The sequence below is a fragment of the Neofelis nebulosa genome, chromosome 8 (assembly GCF_028018385.1).
Source record: "Neofelis nebulosa isolate mNeoNeb1 chromosome 8, mNeoNeb1.pri, whole genome shotgun sequence".
Lineage (NCBI taxonomy): Eukaryota > Metazoa > Chordata > Mammalia > Carnivora > Felidae > Neofelis > Neofelis nebulosa.
In genome coordinates this window covers 66985986-67004085 of record NC_080789.1, presented here as the reverse complement: position 1 = coordinate 67004085, position 18100 = coordinate 66985986, and the positions used below count along the sequence as shown (strand labels likewise).

Genomic DNA, 18100 nt, shown 5'->3' with positions numbered 1-18100 from the left:
ATTGGGAACAGGGCAACAAAGGAATGGCAGGAAGAGGAAATACACTCAGCCACTGTATAAGTCCTACGAGTGACCCAAAGATCCAATTCTAACACATCTGACCAATGCTAGAACTGATGGATAACATCCAATGTTCAAACAGGCAGAGTATTTTTGTAAACCAAACCTGAGTGTTTGGGCAAAGTCAAGGTACAGTGAAAGGTGTTGGTACTAGAGTATTGGGAAGTGTCTCAGGATGAATGTCAAAGGATAAATCTAAATATGTGCATGACTGAATGCTCTAATCCCCTCTTTAAGAAGCCTTCTTAAAATGGACAGAGGAAAGTTATTTAGGAAGAATCTCTTCTTGTGGTAATTCCAGAATAATTTAGAAGTCCTGCCAAGCTCTCAGAGTTCTAGGATCATGGGCTCCTGAAATTCTGTCCCTACTTTACCTCTTTTCTGCCTTGTCTGAGTGAGTGATCTATGCCATGGACACTGGCAAGGTACTCCTTTATATGACCTCTTCCTTATTTGCCTGGAGGTCTGGCCGTTCATGGAGCACACATCCATCCCAGAAAGTGATTTCTTTCTGGGGCCACAAGTTCACCTTCTCTTTCCTTTGGCAACTCTCAAGTCTGGCTGCTTTTTTTGTTCTGAGTAACATTGCCCTCAGTAACTTTAAGGTCTTTAACCCTTGAACATTTCAATGTGATTCCGAATCCCAAACTCTTTCAGGTGGGAGATGGGAAAAGGAGAGTATCTATCTTTAGTGATTTCAAAATAACTTTATTATACTCCTTTCAGTAAGGAACAGGAGCAGTAGTGGCAAAAATAACTTTAACTCTGATAGGGGATAATTCTGCATGAGGACATTATTTGTTTTAGGCCACAATTGTAATCTCAAATAACGATGACAGTACATTAAGAAATAGTGTACAGGTTTTTAAAATGCACTTAACATATGTTATCACATTTAATTCTCCTAACAACTCTAACAGAGGTATATTGTTATCCTAATTTTCAGCAAGGGAACAGAAGACAAGGACAGTTATGCAACATGCACAATGTGGAGCCGGGATTTGATTTTAGTCTGACACAGGACCCTACATCCTTAGTCACTGCATTATTATCTACCCATATTCTAAACTCTTAATTATTAAGAAATGCCCACGTTTTACTAAATATGCCTTTCTACTTCTCAATCCTGATCTTCCAGTTAAATGTCCTTCCTTTCCATGACTTCCTAGAGAAATCATACTTATCCTTAAATTTTTCTTCCTTTACCTTAAATTAGATGACATTAATGACTGCTCTCTTAATCAAACTTAAAGTTCCCATTTCAGTTACTCATATTCTGATTTAATTGCTTGTCTTTATTTTGTATTCTTCTTTAAACTATGACATTTTTTTAAATATTTGTTTATTTTTGAGAGAGACAGAGACAGAAAGTGAGTAGGTTAGGGCAGAGAGAGAGGGAGGCACAGAATCCAAAGCAGGCTCCAGGCTCCAAGCTGTCAGCACAGAGCCTGACGCGGGGCTTGAACTCACAAGCTGTGAGATCATGACCTGAGCCGAAGTTGGATGCTCAAGCAACTGAGCCACCCAGGCGCCCCTCAACTATGACATTTTTAAATGTAGGCATCAAATCTTATTCTTTATGTTCCATGTGACTGACACAAAACTTGGCCCATGATGGAAGTTAAGACATATTTTCTGAATGTTTATGATATTACAAGAGAATCAAAGCAATATGAAAATTGGTTGGAGGAAAATAGAAACTTCATTGTCATGCTTTTCATAATCATATTTAGGGGCCATCCTTTTTAAATGGCCTTGGGGAACCACACCACCATCACAGAGTTTATCCTGCTTGAACTATCTGCTGACCCCCACATTCAGACTCTGCTCTTTGTGCTTTTCTTGGTGATTTATCTCCTGACCCTAATAGGGAATCTGACAATGATGCTGGTGACCAAGGCTGATTCTTACCTCCACAGCCTCATGTACTTCTTCCTAAGTTTCCTCTCTTTCTTAGACCTCTGTTTCCCTTGTCACTGTGCCCAAGATGTTGGAAAACCTCCTTTCTAAGAAGAAAACCATCTCCTTTCTAAGAAAAAAACCATCTCAGAAGAGGGCTGCCTGGCTCAGGTCTTCTTTGTATCTATCATGGCAGGGACTGAAGTCTGCCTACTCTCAGAGATGGCTTATGACCACTATGCTGCCATCTGCCACCCACTGCTCAATGGCCAGGTGATGAGTAAACAGTGGTATTTGCAGCTAGTGTAGAGTTCATGGAACCTGGGCATTCTGGACACACTCATTAATGTCCCTTTGGCAATGAAAATGGACTTCTGTGATAACCATACCAGCCCACACTACAGCTGTGAGCTGCCCTCTCTCTTCCTTCTCTCTTACTCAGATGTTTCTACAAACCTCTTTGTCATATTCTGCTCTTTCCTCCCATATGGCCTTGTAACTTCCCTGTCAGTCTTCATCTCTTATGCCCACATTATCTCCACCATCCTGAGCATCACCTCCACCTCTGGCAGAAGCAAAGCTTTTTCCACCTGCTCCTCCACCTTACCACAATAATCTTGTTCTATGGCTCGGGCCTTCTTCATTATTTCATTCCAACTTCAGAATCCACCCCCCACTCTGGATCTGATCTCTGTAGTATGGTGTGATCACTCCCATGCTGAATCCTCTCATCTGCAGACCAAAAAATAAGGAGGTGAAGGATGCTCTGCAGAGAACACTGGGGAAGTATTTATAATGTTTCCAGTGGCAGAATAAAGAGAGAGGATTATGGGTAATTATAATAAAAATATGTGGCAAAACATCGAGTGAGTTGACATTAAGGGGTACTTCCTGACAGTTCATGATGTCCAGTTTGGCAAAATTAATCAGAAAGGATTAAGAAAAAAAACAAAGACCTACTATATGGTGGATCATTTAGGTCAGTCCTACTTGAAAGCAAAAAAAAAAAAAAAAATTGATTAAATATTCATGTAACACTATAAAATTTTGCTTATAACATGTTCATCGATATTTCTCATTTATTTTCATATATATTAAGATGAGTGATGTAAATTAACTATCATCATTTGCAGTGGAGTTTGAAAGCCATGGTTTTCCTAAATGGAAAATTGCCTGAATCTTTGAATGAGAACAGTCATAACAAGTTCACAGGGCCACTGGGTAATGAATTCTGGTTAAAGTTGCAGGAAGAGAAATGAGTGAGTTACCATAATGGGGCTGAAGACTTCCCAAACATTTGTTTTTATAGAAAGCTTAAGGTGGGAATAGGTCTGTGGAAAATTGCCCTCCTAGAGTAACTTTGCAAACCAGCTAACCATTTCCTGGGTTTAAGTAGTGCCCACAGCCTCAGGGAAAGAGACAGTGACAGGAAAAACGGAAGTACCAGAGCAATGCAATCCTATTTCCAAAACAAGCAGACAGAGGTTAAGTGCTGAGTAGATTTGCAAATTGGACATATTTGGTGGCTTCTACCTTTCCTTTGCAGATCCTTACTTTCCTTGATGCCTGCTCACATCTAAGTGCTCAGAGCAACATTTTTGCTCCCGGCAGGAATCTTGCATTTCCTTAGGTGCCCACCTAACCAATGACAATTCACTGAAGATGAATTTTCCTAAATGTCCTTTATCCTAATGATACATTTCTATAGTAACAATTCATTGAGATTCTATCATCAAAATATTTCCAAATTTCTTGTGAGAGAGAAATATTTGAGCCCCTTTAGTATTTCGGGATGTTTTTCTCTTGGCTTTGGAGAATTTGAGCGATTATTAGTCCATTGATTCAAAGGCATTTCATATTTAAATCATAATTGTAAATGCTTATCAGTAGGCCATTCTTAACAGAAGATTCATCACGTATATAATTTTAAAAATTATTGCTCTGTTTTGTGCTACTTTTATTCATATTCACATGAATTATGCTACAAGAAATAGATCAATTTAACACCTGCTTAAATTTTTTTTAGTGTTTTATTTTTGAGAGAGAGAGTGTGTGAGAGGGGGAGGCATAGAGAGGGAGGGAAACAGAATCCAAAGCAGGCTCCAGGCTCCAAGCTGTGAGCACAGAGCCCCACGCGGGGCTCGAACTCACAAACCATGAGATCATGACCTGAGCTGAAGTTGGACACTCACCTGACTGAGCCACCCAGGTGTCCTGACACCTGCTTAATATTCACTTGTGGAGGGGCGCCTGGGTGGCTCAGTCGGTTAAGTGGCCGACTTCGGCTCAGGTCATGATCTCGCGGTCCGTGGGTTCAAGTCTCGCGTCGGGCTCTGTGCTGACAGCTCAGAGCCTGGAGCCTGTTTCAGATTCTATGTCTCCCTCTTTCTCTGACCCTCCCCTGTTCATGCTCTCTCTCTCTGTCTCAAAAATAAATAAATGTTAAAAAAATATATTCACTTGTGGATACTGAGGTATTGTTCTATGGACAGCAAAGGTGACAGTCTGTAATGGATACTATAAAGCATTTACTGTTCCTTTTCAGTTAATTTCTTGCTATATTCAAAACAAAAGGTTTTGTTACTACATCATATAATTTGTATTAATGTGAACCAATATTTTCTGATTTGAAAGAAACTGAATTCCTTAAGTTATCAAAAGTTTTCATACAGAGAAGTGATAGGTCAGTCTTCTCTTCTTTCATGAATTCCTACATTTATACATAATTTCCTTGGTGCTTTCTTTATGTGATTTCTAGAAAAGGAGTCTACCCATCTCTCACCTGCAAGAAGAGGAAGAAATGCTTGTCCATCAAACATATTATAATCCCCTACAGATTATAATATGAGACAAAGACGTCAAGATTCCCTCATCCTCTCTAAAACGCCAGAATTTCTTTTATGTATTGTTCAACGTGTGTTGGAGGAGTAGCAGCAGATGTATTCTATTGGTGAAGTCTTGCAGTGATGGTGGGGGGTTTGGAGCTGCTGGCCAAGCAAGAATTCTTGAAGATGGCTTTGGTGCAAAAAGGTGATTTTATTAAAGCATGGGGACAGGACCCATGGGCAGAAAGAGCTGCATGGGGGTTGTGATGGGTAACTCATTATATACCCTCAGGTTGGGAGGGGGTTAGGGATAGAGTAAGGACTCCTTCCAAGTCTCTAAGGAATTTTGGAAGCAAGGTTTCCAGGACCTTGAGGGGCTAGTTGTGTTAAGAAAATGCCATTTATTACCGTTTAGTAAAACCTTCATCATGAGACCCTTCAGATATATATCAGGTGGCCATAAACTTGGAGTATGATTGCCAGCATATATCTTGGGAGAGTTGAGATAATGGAAGTTTTTATATGTTAAAGTAGACTTACAGGATCCTGAGGGGTCAGGATAATGGTAAGCCCAGATTCCCTTTTGCTCCTAGCAAAGTGTCCTCATGGAAGCAGCTGAACTTCTAGAGGAAGGTCACTCTGCCTGTTTCAAGGACTTGTCAATGGCCTGTAAGCAGCAAGGGAATTACTTTTTCATTTGGCTTTGTTTCCCACATTACCATGGCAAGCACTTAAACCCCTTTCCTTTGTTCTTGGGTAGCCAGGAGTGTCCAGGAATATCACACATATTCCATAAGGGGTAGAGTTGGGGGTGCTGTTAGCCTGTACTTTGTTCTCAGCTCACCCAATGTTCCCTCATCACTATTACCTGTTAGAAAGCCAAGGAGAAAAGGATTTGGTCATTGTTGGCAGTTCATTTTAAAAGAGGAAACTTAGCATCTGTTTCACTGTGAGCCCTATAACCAACTCCAGTCCAAGAGGATAATTCCCACTGACATGTTTTATATTATGTTTACATCTTTATACCTAACAAAATTCATACAACATGTATCACTATATATACAGCTTTTTACTTAAATTATATTGTAAGTGACTTTTATGTTAATATAACTAATATTAGTTTTAATTATTTTAATAATCTATTATGTTTATATTCCAAAGTGTGCTTAGCATTTTCTCATCATGGAAAATAGTTTATTATTTCACTATTATAATTTATCTTTCATATATTTTACAGTACAGTTCAGGTGACATTTCAGTTCTAAAAATAGCAATGCATTAAATATCTCATAAATATATTTTTGTTATAATTATTTTGATGCTTGGAAATTATTAGATCAAATGTGTATGATGTTTGTTAAGCCTTGTGACATGTTTCAACAGATTATTTTGCCAAGTATTTTACCGCTATTGTGATGCCAGCAACGTATGCAAATGTCTCTCTTTCCAATGTAACCTATATTATTTATACTGCTTTTAAAATATTTTACTTATAGGCCAGGAATTAAATTTCTGTATCTATCTATATTTCTTTTGATACTACTGACATGAACAATGTTACATATTTATTTACTACTTTTCTCTTGTCTAATTATTCATCTATTTTGCCCACTAATATATGCAGTTGGTGATGTTCTTATCAATTTAACTAATAAAATAAATACATTAAACATCGTCTGTCATGGTTGATTCCAACTTGTAAACCTCCTTAAAATGTCTTTTAATTTTGTGAGTTTCCTTTTTAGAGAAAGAGAAATGTTAATTTTTATGTAATCAAATACGTTCAACTTTCCATATGAAGATTCTTTTTTCCTAAAGCTTAGAAAATCCTTTTGTTAATATGAGGCAAATATCAAACATGTTTGCAACTCTTAATTTATCTCAGAACTTAAATAATTTACATTCACTATCCCATTATTTTTGACATAAGGTAAATTTGGCCAGTCACATATATGAACAAGAAAACTTAGAGTAAAGGATGTTAATAAAAATAACCCGGGCGCCTGGGTGGCGCAGTCGGTTAAGCGTCCGACTTCAGCCAGGTCACGATCTCGCGGTCCGTGAGTTCGAGCCCCGCGTCAGGCTCTGGGCTGATGGCTCGGAGCCTGGAGCCTGTTTCCGATTCTGTGTCTCCCTCTCTCTCTGCCCCTCCCCCGTTCATGCTCTGTCTCTCTCTGTCCCAAAAATAAATAAAAAACGTTGAAAAAAAAAATTAAAAAAAAAAAATAATAAAATAACCCAACGATGCATATTAAAGGTTTAAGTTGGAATTCAAACTAGGCAGCTCAGAATCTAGAGTCCATGTTCTTAACTATTATGTAACAGAAAAATTGAAATAAATTTGAATTGATCCCACTTATTAATGTAAATAATGACTTGCTCTAGCTTTCTACACACACACACACACACACACACACACACACATTTAGAGCAAACTCTTCATTCTCTACCTGAACTGGTGACCAAATTTCAAGTGTGAGAGTCTGTAAGAAACTCTACAATATAGAAACTTCTATTTCTCATAGAATCTTCACTGATCAGGAAAAGTTCCCCAGTTCCTTTCTATTTTCTCACTCTTTCTTCTAAAGGCATGAGGGTGCATTCCTTCGTAGAACACAGGCTACAAACAGTAATCAAGACTAATCATCTGGTTTTGTTCTTTTCTTTAGTGGTCCTGAGGCCATCTTTGTAGTCCTTTCTTTGTCAAGCAGACAACTGGTAAATATTTAGTGGCTGCTGTGTTTGATGATTCTAAAGCCATTGTTCAAGTCTGCTACAAGAACTCATATAGTTCTAAAAATTACAAATGCATTTTAACATGGTTTTGCATGTTTCATTTATATTTAAAATTATCTGACTTACTGTCATTATGTGAAAAGGGTGCTAAGGGAATGAGAATTTCCAGAAGAATTTAATGTCAGTTTATACCTTTCTCAAGCCTCTTTTACAAACTCATCCTTAAATGAATTTGACTTCAGGGCACCTGGGTGGCTCAGTTGGTTGGGCATCCGACTTTGGCTCAGCTCGTGAGTTCGAGCCCCGTGTCAGGCTCTGTGCTGACAGCTCGGAGCCTGGAGCCTGCTTCAGATTCTGTGTCTCCCTCTCTCTCTGCCCCTAACCCACTTGCATATTGTCTCTGTCTCTCTCAAATATAAACAAACATAAAAAAAAAAAAAAAGAGTCTCATAACCATAAGAAGGTTAATGGAGGTGTGGGGGGGGGTTGGGAAGTGGTTTAAATGGATGACAGGATGAGCACTGGGTGTCATATGTAAGAGATGAATCACTGCGTTCTACTCCTGAAGCTAAGATTACACCGTATGTTAACTAACTTGAGAATTAAAAAAAAGTCAAAAAAAATTTAAGAAACTAATTTCAATTTACAATCATTTTACTTTTGCTAGAAAAAATAAGCTTTGAATAATTTTTAAAAAAATTGATTACCCTGCTATTATCACAGTTATAAAATTACTAATTTTCATATATAATTTGATACATCACAATGTAAATAAGTTACCTTTAAAGTTGCTCAGCAAAAAAAAAAAAGTCTCTTACAGTTTGTTTCCCTCTCTCTTTTTAGATTTGCCTCTCTCAATGATTGATTTCTGACTGTTAATTTTGCATTCGCAAAATGCACCCCTCTTCATTATGATATATTATCTTTTTAATAAATTATTTGACTCTATATGCTATGTTTTGCTTGCAATTTTTCCATCTATGTTTGTGATAATTATTGGACTATTTTCTTTTCACGTTCTTGTCAGATTTTAGTATCAGGGTTATTATTGACCTCATAAAACAAGTTGAGAATTCTTCCTACAATCGCCATTCTATAGATGAATTTGTATGTAAAACTGGTACTATTTGTTCACCAGTGAAGTCATGTAGATTGGAGTTTTCTTTATGGAAAATATTGTAATTTCATGTTTAATTTATTTAACAGATATTGAAGTGTTCAAACCTTATATTTTCTCTTGTGTTAGAATTGTTAGGTTGTGTTTCTCAAGGAAATTGTGCTATTAATATAAATATTTGATACTTATATTTTCACGAGTATTTGATATATTTGTGCATAACATCCTTCTAATAACTTTTTTATAAGATTTGTGGTAATTCTTCCTTTTCATTTCAGATATCACTAATTTTTTAATTATTTATTTATTTTGGGTCAATACTGCAAATTTACCATTTACACTGATCTTTTCAACAAATCAAATTTGGCTTTCCTTGTTTTCTTTGTTGTACATCTACTTCCTATTTTGTTTACTGCTCTTGATTATTTTCCTCTTTCCACTTGCTCTGTATATAATTTGCTGGTTTTTTTCCAAGCTTCTTGAGGTGCAAGCTTAGAAAATTGAATTCCACTCTCTCTCTTTTTCTAATAGATGTATTAAAAGATTTCTTGTCTCTCTTAGTACTGTTGTAGCTGTGTCTTACAAATTTTGATATATTACTTTCATTTTCTTTCAATTCAAAATCTTTTCTAATTTCCTTTGCAATGTCTCTTTTAACCTATGTGCATTTAGAAATGTATGGGGGGTGGGGGGCACCTGGGTCGTGCAGTCCGTTGAATGTCTGACTCAGCTCAGATCATGATCTCACAGTTTGTGGGTTTGAGTCCCACCTCAGGCTCTGTGCTGATGGCACGGAGCCTACTTAGGATTGTGTCTCTCCTCTGCCTCTCCCCATCTTGTGGTCTCTCTCTCTCTCTCAAAATAAATAAATATATTTTTAAAAATAGAGTATCTTTTACAAAAATGTATTTGGGGACTTTTCTATTTATCCTTCTGATATTGATTTCTGATTCAATTTCACTATGTGAGAAAAGATAGTTTACTTTTTCAAACTTCTAAAATGTGGCCTATTTCAGTAAATTTTTTTATTTAACTTTATTTATTCAAACTTTATTTCTATTTCTATTTCTATTTTTTTTGTCATACTCTTAGTTGATATTTAACTCTCCTCCAGCTCAGGTTCCTTTTTGTGTTTTGCCCTTTCTAGCTTTGGATTGAAATCTTCACAGAAAATTTTAAAACCATTCAGAAACACAGACATACCAATCAAATGTTTGCAAAATACAAAATATGCACCTCACAATAGGAGAAATAGAATCCAGTAAGTATTCAAAATTTATTCACTCTAGTGAATATAAAATAAAATATAATTTCGGGCCAATAAATGTTTAAAATTAAGTATACTAGCAATGTTTAATGTTGGTGAAACTCTAACAAAATAAGCATAATCACATGCTTTAAGCCAAAGTATAAACTGGTTTAATGTCTCTGGATATCATGTAGTAATATGTATCAAGAGTTTTCACAAAGATCATATCCCTTTCCCTAGCTTGTCTGGGTTCAAATAATTAATCAGTTATTGCATCAAATTTTAGCCACAAGACTGCTTATCATAGAATTATCAGTTTTCATGATAACTATGAAAACTATAAATTATTTAACTGTTATATTAGAGAATGCATTATGTGATTAAAGTAAACCCATGCTGGGGCACCTATATGGCTCAGTTGGTTGAACTTCCGACTTTGGCTCAGGTCATGATTTCGCAATTAATGAGTTCAAGCCCTGCATCAGGCTCTATGCTGACAGCTCAGGGCCTGGAGTCTGCTTCCGATTCTGTGTCTCCCTCTCTCTCCGCACCTCCCCTGCTTGCATTCTGTCTCTCTCTGTCTCTCAAAAATAAATAAGTGTTAAAAAAAAAAGTTAAGTAAACCCATGCTATGGAATACTGTAATCCGTATTTTAAAACCACATTTAGAAAAGTATTTAATGTAAAGAAAATCTACACATTAAAATGTTACATAAAAGTGTTACTAAACTATACTTGGATTTAATTCACTATTTACCAAATTTTTATGTAGACATGGAAATCTGGTTGAATGTAGATCCTAATTCAATAAGGCAAGCACAGGTCCTAAGAGCCTGTAGTTCTAACAAGTTCCCACGTGATGCTACTAAGCTGGCTCATTATTGAGTTGAGTAGCAAGAGTGTAATCAATTTTGAAGGGAAAGTAGATACATGATAAATAGGTAAATAGATAGATGATAGAGATAGATAGATAGATAGATGATAGATGATAGATAGAGATAGATAAGCAGACAAACAGAATTAAAGGAAAAATGACTTAATACCAGAGTATTCATCTCTAAATGTGTCAAATAAAAAGGGCTTTATATTTTCTTAACTATGGTTTTCTTTTACTTGAACTTGTGTTACTCTTGTTCTTCCACTCTATTTCTTATTTTAACAGATACTTAATATAGAAATACAGAGAATCCCCCTAAAAAGAATAATGTATAATACTGCCCATCCAGAGATAACTACTATTAATACTTTGTATATATTCCTTATATGCAAGCACACAGACACCATGCACATGTGAAAATATACAAACATGCATGTATGAGTCATATACAACATTCTTACATTATATAATATATAATAACATTATACATGTATGTATATAACTTTTATAATCAGAGAAATAAATAAAAATTACTTGGCATTGATTTCCTGGAGAGAAACAATTGTCCAGACCTGAGCTGTCCAATGTAATAGCCACTAATCACACAAGACTATTTAAATTTAATTTTTTGTTAATTAAAATTAAGTAAAACTAAAAATCCAGTTCCTCAGTCTCACTGGCCACATTTCAAGGGCTCAATAACTACCCGTGCCTAGTGACTACTTTTTTGGAGAGTGCATATATAGAACATTTCCATCACCACAGAAACTTCTCATCACACAACACCAATCTAGACAAGTCTTCCGATCTTTTTAGAACTTTATTTGCTGGCTTTTCTGTTTGAGTAGGGAAAGGGTTAACATTAGGCAGGGATAGATAAGGGATGGATAAGGCAGGCTCCAGCTTCAGGTGGGAAGCTGAAGTGGCAGACAGGTTTGAGGGGAAAAAAAGGATAAACCTATTCCAGACCCACCTGGGTGACGCACCATGAGTGGAGTTTCACACTTTCTGATAAGGTCCCAATAAAAAGTCAGGGACAAAAATCCTCAGTGGTTTCCCAGTGAGACCCCTCTCCCTCTTGAGAGCTTTATACTTCCCCTCAATAAACTCTATCACTTTGCTCACTCTCCGATGTTGGTGAGATTCCTTTTTTCGACACACGAGACAAAGACAAGTGTCTCTCCCACCCTCCTGTAACATAATAAATGTTAAGGATTATTTTTATCCTAGAGCTAATTTTACTGATGGTCTTAAAACTCATTTTAATAAACAAATGGACATTTGTTTTATATCAGGACTCTGATAACTTAAGCAAACAGTTCTGCACATCTTAACCTGTGAGCACTCAAACCTTAACAGAGCTATTATGTTGGCTGAATCTACACAGATGCATCATACAACGGGAGTCAAATTGTTTACAAAAATGAGTTCACTGATTTTTTTTCTCTTTACTTATTTGGTAATCAATTTAGTGAGTCAGCGACTATCAAGTAAGTTCCCATTGCTTCACGGGGACCAATCAAATAAATACTCTTGGCCCAATCTGTCTCCAACCAGCTCCCTCTAGATTAACAAAGGTTCATACATAATACATACATCAAACCAGTAGTTCCTTAATTCCACATCTAAGCAAGCTCCATGAATTCTTGAGTACAGTTGCTAAGGTTCTTGACTACAAGATTGACTTCAAATTGTGACTAGTGGGAATAACAGAGTTGCCATTCCTCTGAGCTTCTCAGCCAGAGGGTTAATGCTCAAACTGTCTAAACAGGTGTTCTGAGGATTAGTTAGACCAGATAACCCAATGAGTGGCTGAGACATGTTATAAAGAAACATCTGGAAATCCGAATGAAGAGACGCTTGGATGAAGGCATCTGAGATCACTGAAAGAAGCCACTGTGCTGCGACTATTTCATATTTTTAGTTTACAATCTAGTAATATTTTTAGTTCAGAATCTAGTTAGCAATAGGATTTTATGAACTTCACCATGTTTGAGGATGCAAAAGCTACCTTCTATAGTTCATTCAACTTCTTAGAAGCTGTGTTTAAATCACACTTCTGCAGCCTTCTTGGGCATCAGATTGTCTTGTTGGGCAGAATTCATAGGTAATCAGGATTTGGGTTCTGGAAAGGGTTTTGTAGGTGGGATCAGGGATGAGGAATTGATAAGTAAGGGCTCAGGAGTCACCCTTGCTGGGTAATTAAGTCTGAGCTAGACCTTGCATTATCAACTATCAAGCAACTCAGGATTAGCATAAACCAGGAATCAGGCTGGGACACCACAGTGAATCCTGAAAGTTACCTAAAGGACAGGCTGTAGGCTATCAGGTCAGAGTTGGAAACTATGCATAACATTGTTTAACTGCACTCCCTGATGCTATAAACTAGATATAGAGTCTTAGAAAAAAGTGGAATCTAAGGAGAGGAGCATCACCTGGGCATGAGAAAGGGAGTTGAAACCTAGACACTGAAAAAGTGTTTCAGGATCAAGACCAGAGAGGTACCCAACTGTGGTATATACAGTACTGAATGTTTATAAGCAGCCTTTCCAGACTGGACAAAGAAAGGTGAGATCTACCTCCTTTGGGGCAGGGCTCAGTAGCTATGATGATTTCATCTGAACACGGGACTCTGCCTGGCACAAGCTGTCATAGGACTAAGTGGATACATTCCCAAACTTCTTCTCTTACACTCTTCCTGTCTTACCCTGTCTAGGGGAATTGTTCAGAGTGTATTGTTCTGGAGAGGGTCTTCTTTCCTAGCTGTTCCTTTGGGCACCAACATGATTTCTATTCACATAATTTGTTTCCTTCTTTTTCCAGAGTTCTCTGCATCTATCCCAGAAAATAATGTAAGGGCAAGTACCAAAGTTGCACCCAGAGTCCTTCATACTTCCTGTCTCATTTATAGCTGCTCTTCCTTTTTCTTAAATTTTTTTATTTTAATTTAAATCCAAGTTAGTTAACATATAGTGTAATAATGATTTCAGGAATAGAATTTAGTGATTCATCACGTACATATACTACCCAGTGCTCATCCCAACAAGTGCCCTCCTTAATGCCCACCACCTATTTAGTCCATTCCCCCACCCAACACCCTGACAGCAACTCTCAGTTTGTTCTCTGCATTTAAGAGTCTCTTATGGTTTGTCTCCCTCTCTGTCTTTATCTTATTTTTGCTTCCCTTCCCCTATGTTCATCTGTTTTGTTTCTTAAATTCCACAAATTAGTGAATCATATGATATTTGTCTTTCTCTGATTAACTTATTTTGGTTAGCATAATACACACTAGTTCCATCCACATGTTGCAAATGGCAAGATATCATTCTTTTTGATCACTGAGTAATATTCCATTTGTGTGTGTGTGTGTGCGTGTGTGTGTGTGTGTACCACATCTTCTTTATCCATTAGTCAGTCGATGGACATTGGACTCTTTCCATAATTTTTGAATAATTGTCAATAGTGCTGCTATAAGCATTGGGGTGCATGTACCCCTTGGAATCAGCATTTTTGTATCCTTTAGATAAATACCTAATAGTGCAATTTCTGGGTCATAGGGTAGTTCTATTTTTAATTTTTTGAGGAACCTCCATAGTGTTTTCCAGAGTGGCTGCACCAGTTTGCATTCCCACCAGCAGTGCATAAGGGTTTCCCTTTCTCTGCATCCTCACCAACATCTGTTGTTGCCTGAGTTGTTAATTTTCACCATTCTGACAGGTGTAAGGTGGTATCTCATTGTGGTTTTGATTTGTATTTCCCTGGTGATAAGTGATATTGAGCATCTTTTCATGTGGTCTATTAGCCATCTGGATGTCTTCTTTGGAAAAGTGTTCTATTCATGCCTTCTGCCCATTTCTTCACCAGATTATTTATTTTCTGGGTGTTGAGTTTGACTAAATTTGTTATAGATTTTGGATACTAACCCTTTATCTGATATGTCGTTTGCAAATATCTTCTCCCATTCCCTCGGTTGCCTTTTAGTTTTGTTGATTGTTTCCTTTGCTGTGCAGAGGCTTTTTATCTTGATGAGATCCTAATAGTTCATTTTTGCTTTTGTTTTCCTTGCCTCTGGAGACATGTCAAGTAAGAAGTTGCTGTGTCCAAGATCAAAGAGGTTGTTGTCTGTTTTCTTCTATAGAATTTTGATGGTTCCCTGTCTTACATTTAGGTTTTTCATCCATTTTGAGTTTATTTTTATGTATAGTATAAGAAAGTGGTCTAGTTTCAATCTTCTGCATGTTGCTGTCCAGTTCTCCCAGCACCACTTGTTAAAGAGACTGTGTTTATTCCATTGGATTTTCTTTCCTGCTTTGTCAAAGATTAGATGGCTATAGGTTTGTGGGCCCATTTCTTGGTTCTCCATTCTATTCCATTGATCTATATGTCTGTTTTTGCACCAGTACCATACTGTCTTGATGATTACAGCTTCGTAATACAGCTTACAGATCAGAATTGTGATGCCTCCAGCTTTGATTTTCTTTTTCAGCATCACTTTAGCTATTTGGGGTTTTTCTTGTTCCATAAAAATTTTAGAATTGTTTTTTCTAGCTCTGTGAAGAATGCTGGTTGCTACTCCTTTTTTTTTTTTAATGAACACAAACATTTTTATTTACCTTTTCCAAACACAGGTCTCCTAACTGCAAGAGTCAGAAAGTTTTACTAACTTCAGACTTCCTTAATTTGGAGCTGTATGAAAATGTCTTAACATACATATGCTTTAGAATTCTTATGGAATTCTTTACTATCTACCTATGCATCTATCTCTCTATATACCTACCTAACAGCATCTGTCTCTGTATCTACTTAACAAAAGCAAATGTAATTGTAACAAACCAAAATGGCTTACATTAGGAGTCTAGTATTAAGGTTGAAGTCTTTCATTATTTTGTTTGTTTTTTATTGTTCCACCAACAACTGTTAAGGACTCTCAGTCAGGTGTTACCACATGTGGTCTTTCTTCTGGCCTGAGTTTCTCTTCCTCTTAGGGTGCTGAGTTCTGCTGAAACTTTGCATCTTGCTTCTTAAAGCAGAGGTTGGCCTGGTGTTGCCTGTTTCTTCTTGAGCTACTTACTCCTTTTGAAAACAGTCACATACCCTCCCTTTCTGAGTGAGATTGCCCTCACGATTGTAAAATGGTTTAATGTTGGAAGGGAATCATTCCAAAGTGATTTCAAAATGTCATTGTTAAGCCACCTTAGTGATCTCTACACTATTTTCTATGCCTCCTTTAGGAAACAACAAGTGCAGTGAATGTTGCAGCAAAAACTTAATTCCTGGTAAGTATCACCTTTAAGAGTGATTTACTATCTGACTTCTGCCTACAGTTGTAAACCATGGCAATAATAGTGATAGAATAATACCTGGGCTTTTTGTGTAGACATTTTTCTAAATACTTCATATACATTTATCATTGCAAAAACATTATAATGTTGGAACTGTTATTGCCTCATTTTACAGACAAGAAAACTGAGGTACAGAACAGTGAAGTCACGTGTACAAGGCCTCACAGTTAGCGGTGGAGCTGGGATGAACCCAGGCTGAAGCTTACCTGTGAGTGACTAAAGATGCTGCTCATTCACACTCCAGGGGACAGCTCTTAAGAACTATTCACTTTCCTAATTCTTTACCTTTGGGCACACTTTTCTCTCAATTTACATGTCTCTTTAGAGGAAGCTTACATTTCCTTAAAATCTTGGCTCAAATACCTCAATATTAACTCATTACTGAATCTTCCAAAACTCATTTCTACAGCTGACATCGCACCATCACCATGGTTTCTAATTGCCTGTCTTTGCAAATGTATCTCCCTGAAGTACGATCTTTAAAATGAGAGAAACTATGCCTTGCTCCCCATTACATTGAAAGTGACCGACATAAAACTAGTGGCCTAGTGTAGAAGCTGAACATTTATTTGCCAATTAATAGTGATAATAAGAGAGAATCAATGCAATGCAAAATCTGATTGAAGGATAGAAGAAACTTCACTGCCATGATTTTTCATATAATTTTTAGGGAAGGGCTTTGTAAATGGCCTTGGGGAACCGCAGCACCATCACTGAATTCTTCCTCCTCGGGCTATCTGTCAACCCCCACATCCAGGCTCTGTTTTTTGTGCTGTTCCTGAATATTTACCTTCTGACCATCATGGGGAACCTGCTGCTGCTGCTGGTGATCAGGGCTGACTCTCACCTCCACACACCCATGTACTTTTTCCTCAGTCATCTCTCTTTCCTGGACTTTTGTTTATCTTCAGCTACTGTGCCCAGGATGTTGAAAGACCTCCTATCGGAGATAAAAACTATCTCAGTAAGGGGCTGCCTGGCTCAAGGCTTCTTTGTGTTTATCACCGCAGGGACTGAAGCTTTTCTGCTCTCAGTGATGGCCTATGACCGCTATGCTGCCATCTGCCACCCTCTGCTCTATGGACAGATGATGAGAAAACAGCTGTGTGTGCAACTTGTATTGGGCTCATGGGGCTTGAGTTTTTTGAATGCACTTATTAACATCCTCCTTGCTGCCAACTTGGACTTCTGTGAGAGCCATACCATCAACCACTACAGCTGTGAGGTGCCCTCTCTCTTTCCTCTGTCCTGCTCTGATGTTTCTACCAACCTCCTAGTGCTGCTCTGCTCCACCCTGCTTCATGGACTTGGGACCTTCTTCCCAATCATCTCATCCTATGGCTGCATTGTCTCCACCATCCTGCACATCAGCTCCACCTCAGGCAGAAGCAAGGCCTTCTCCACCTGCTCCTCCCACCTCATAGCAGTGATCTTCTTTTATGGATCAGGTTTTCTCCGGTATCTCGTGCCAACCTCAGGATCCCCCCTTGAGTTGATCTTCTCTGTGCAGTATGGTATGATCACCCCCATGCTGAATCCTCTCATCTATAGCCTGAAGAACAAGGAGGTGAAGGCAGCTGTGAGAAGGACACTGGGAACGTATTTGCCATGTTGAAAAAGAAAAGCTAGTAGATAATAAAAAAATCAGAATAATATACCAGCCATACATTGTGTGAGTTGACTTTAATAAAAACTTTCTAGGTCTATACTATGTCAGACATCATGAGATAAGTAAGCAGTGCATAAGAAATGAAAACAAAAATATTAGAAAGGTATTTAGTCTAAATAGAAGGAAACAATGGATTAAATAACTATCTCAATTCAGAAAATGAGGTCATGAAAGTGTTGATTCATTCTTCTCAGTACTCCTCAAATATTTACTTTGATCTTCTTATTAGTAAAATATGTGTGTCTTTAATCATAATTAGTAATTGGGTTTAAGAAAAGTCAATGAAAGGCATACTTTACTCTTTGTGTCTTCACTTTAAGTGAAGG

The 18100-nt window shown here is 37.5% G+C and overlaps 1 protein-coding gene and 1 pseudogene across 1 annotated transcript; both read left to right on the top strand.

Moving 5' to 3' along the window:
- Window positions 1-1809: 1809 nt before the first annotated feature.
- Window positions 1810-2755, top strand: LOC131519679 (olfactory receptor 8S1-like; annotated as a pseudogene).
- Window positions 2756-16790: 14035 nt separating this feature from the next.
- Window positions 16791-17720, top strand: LOC131519681 (olfactory receptor 8S1-like). Its single transcript, XM_058742964.1, has one exon. It carries the CDS (start codon window positions 16791-16793, stop codon window positions 17718-17720), a length of 930 nt encoding a protein of 309 aa, XP_058598947.1.
- The last annotated feature ends 380 nt before the right edge of the window (window positions 17721-18100 follow it).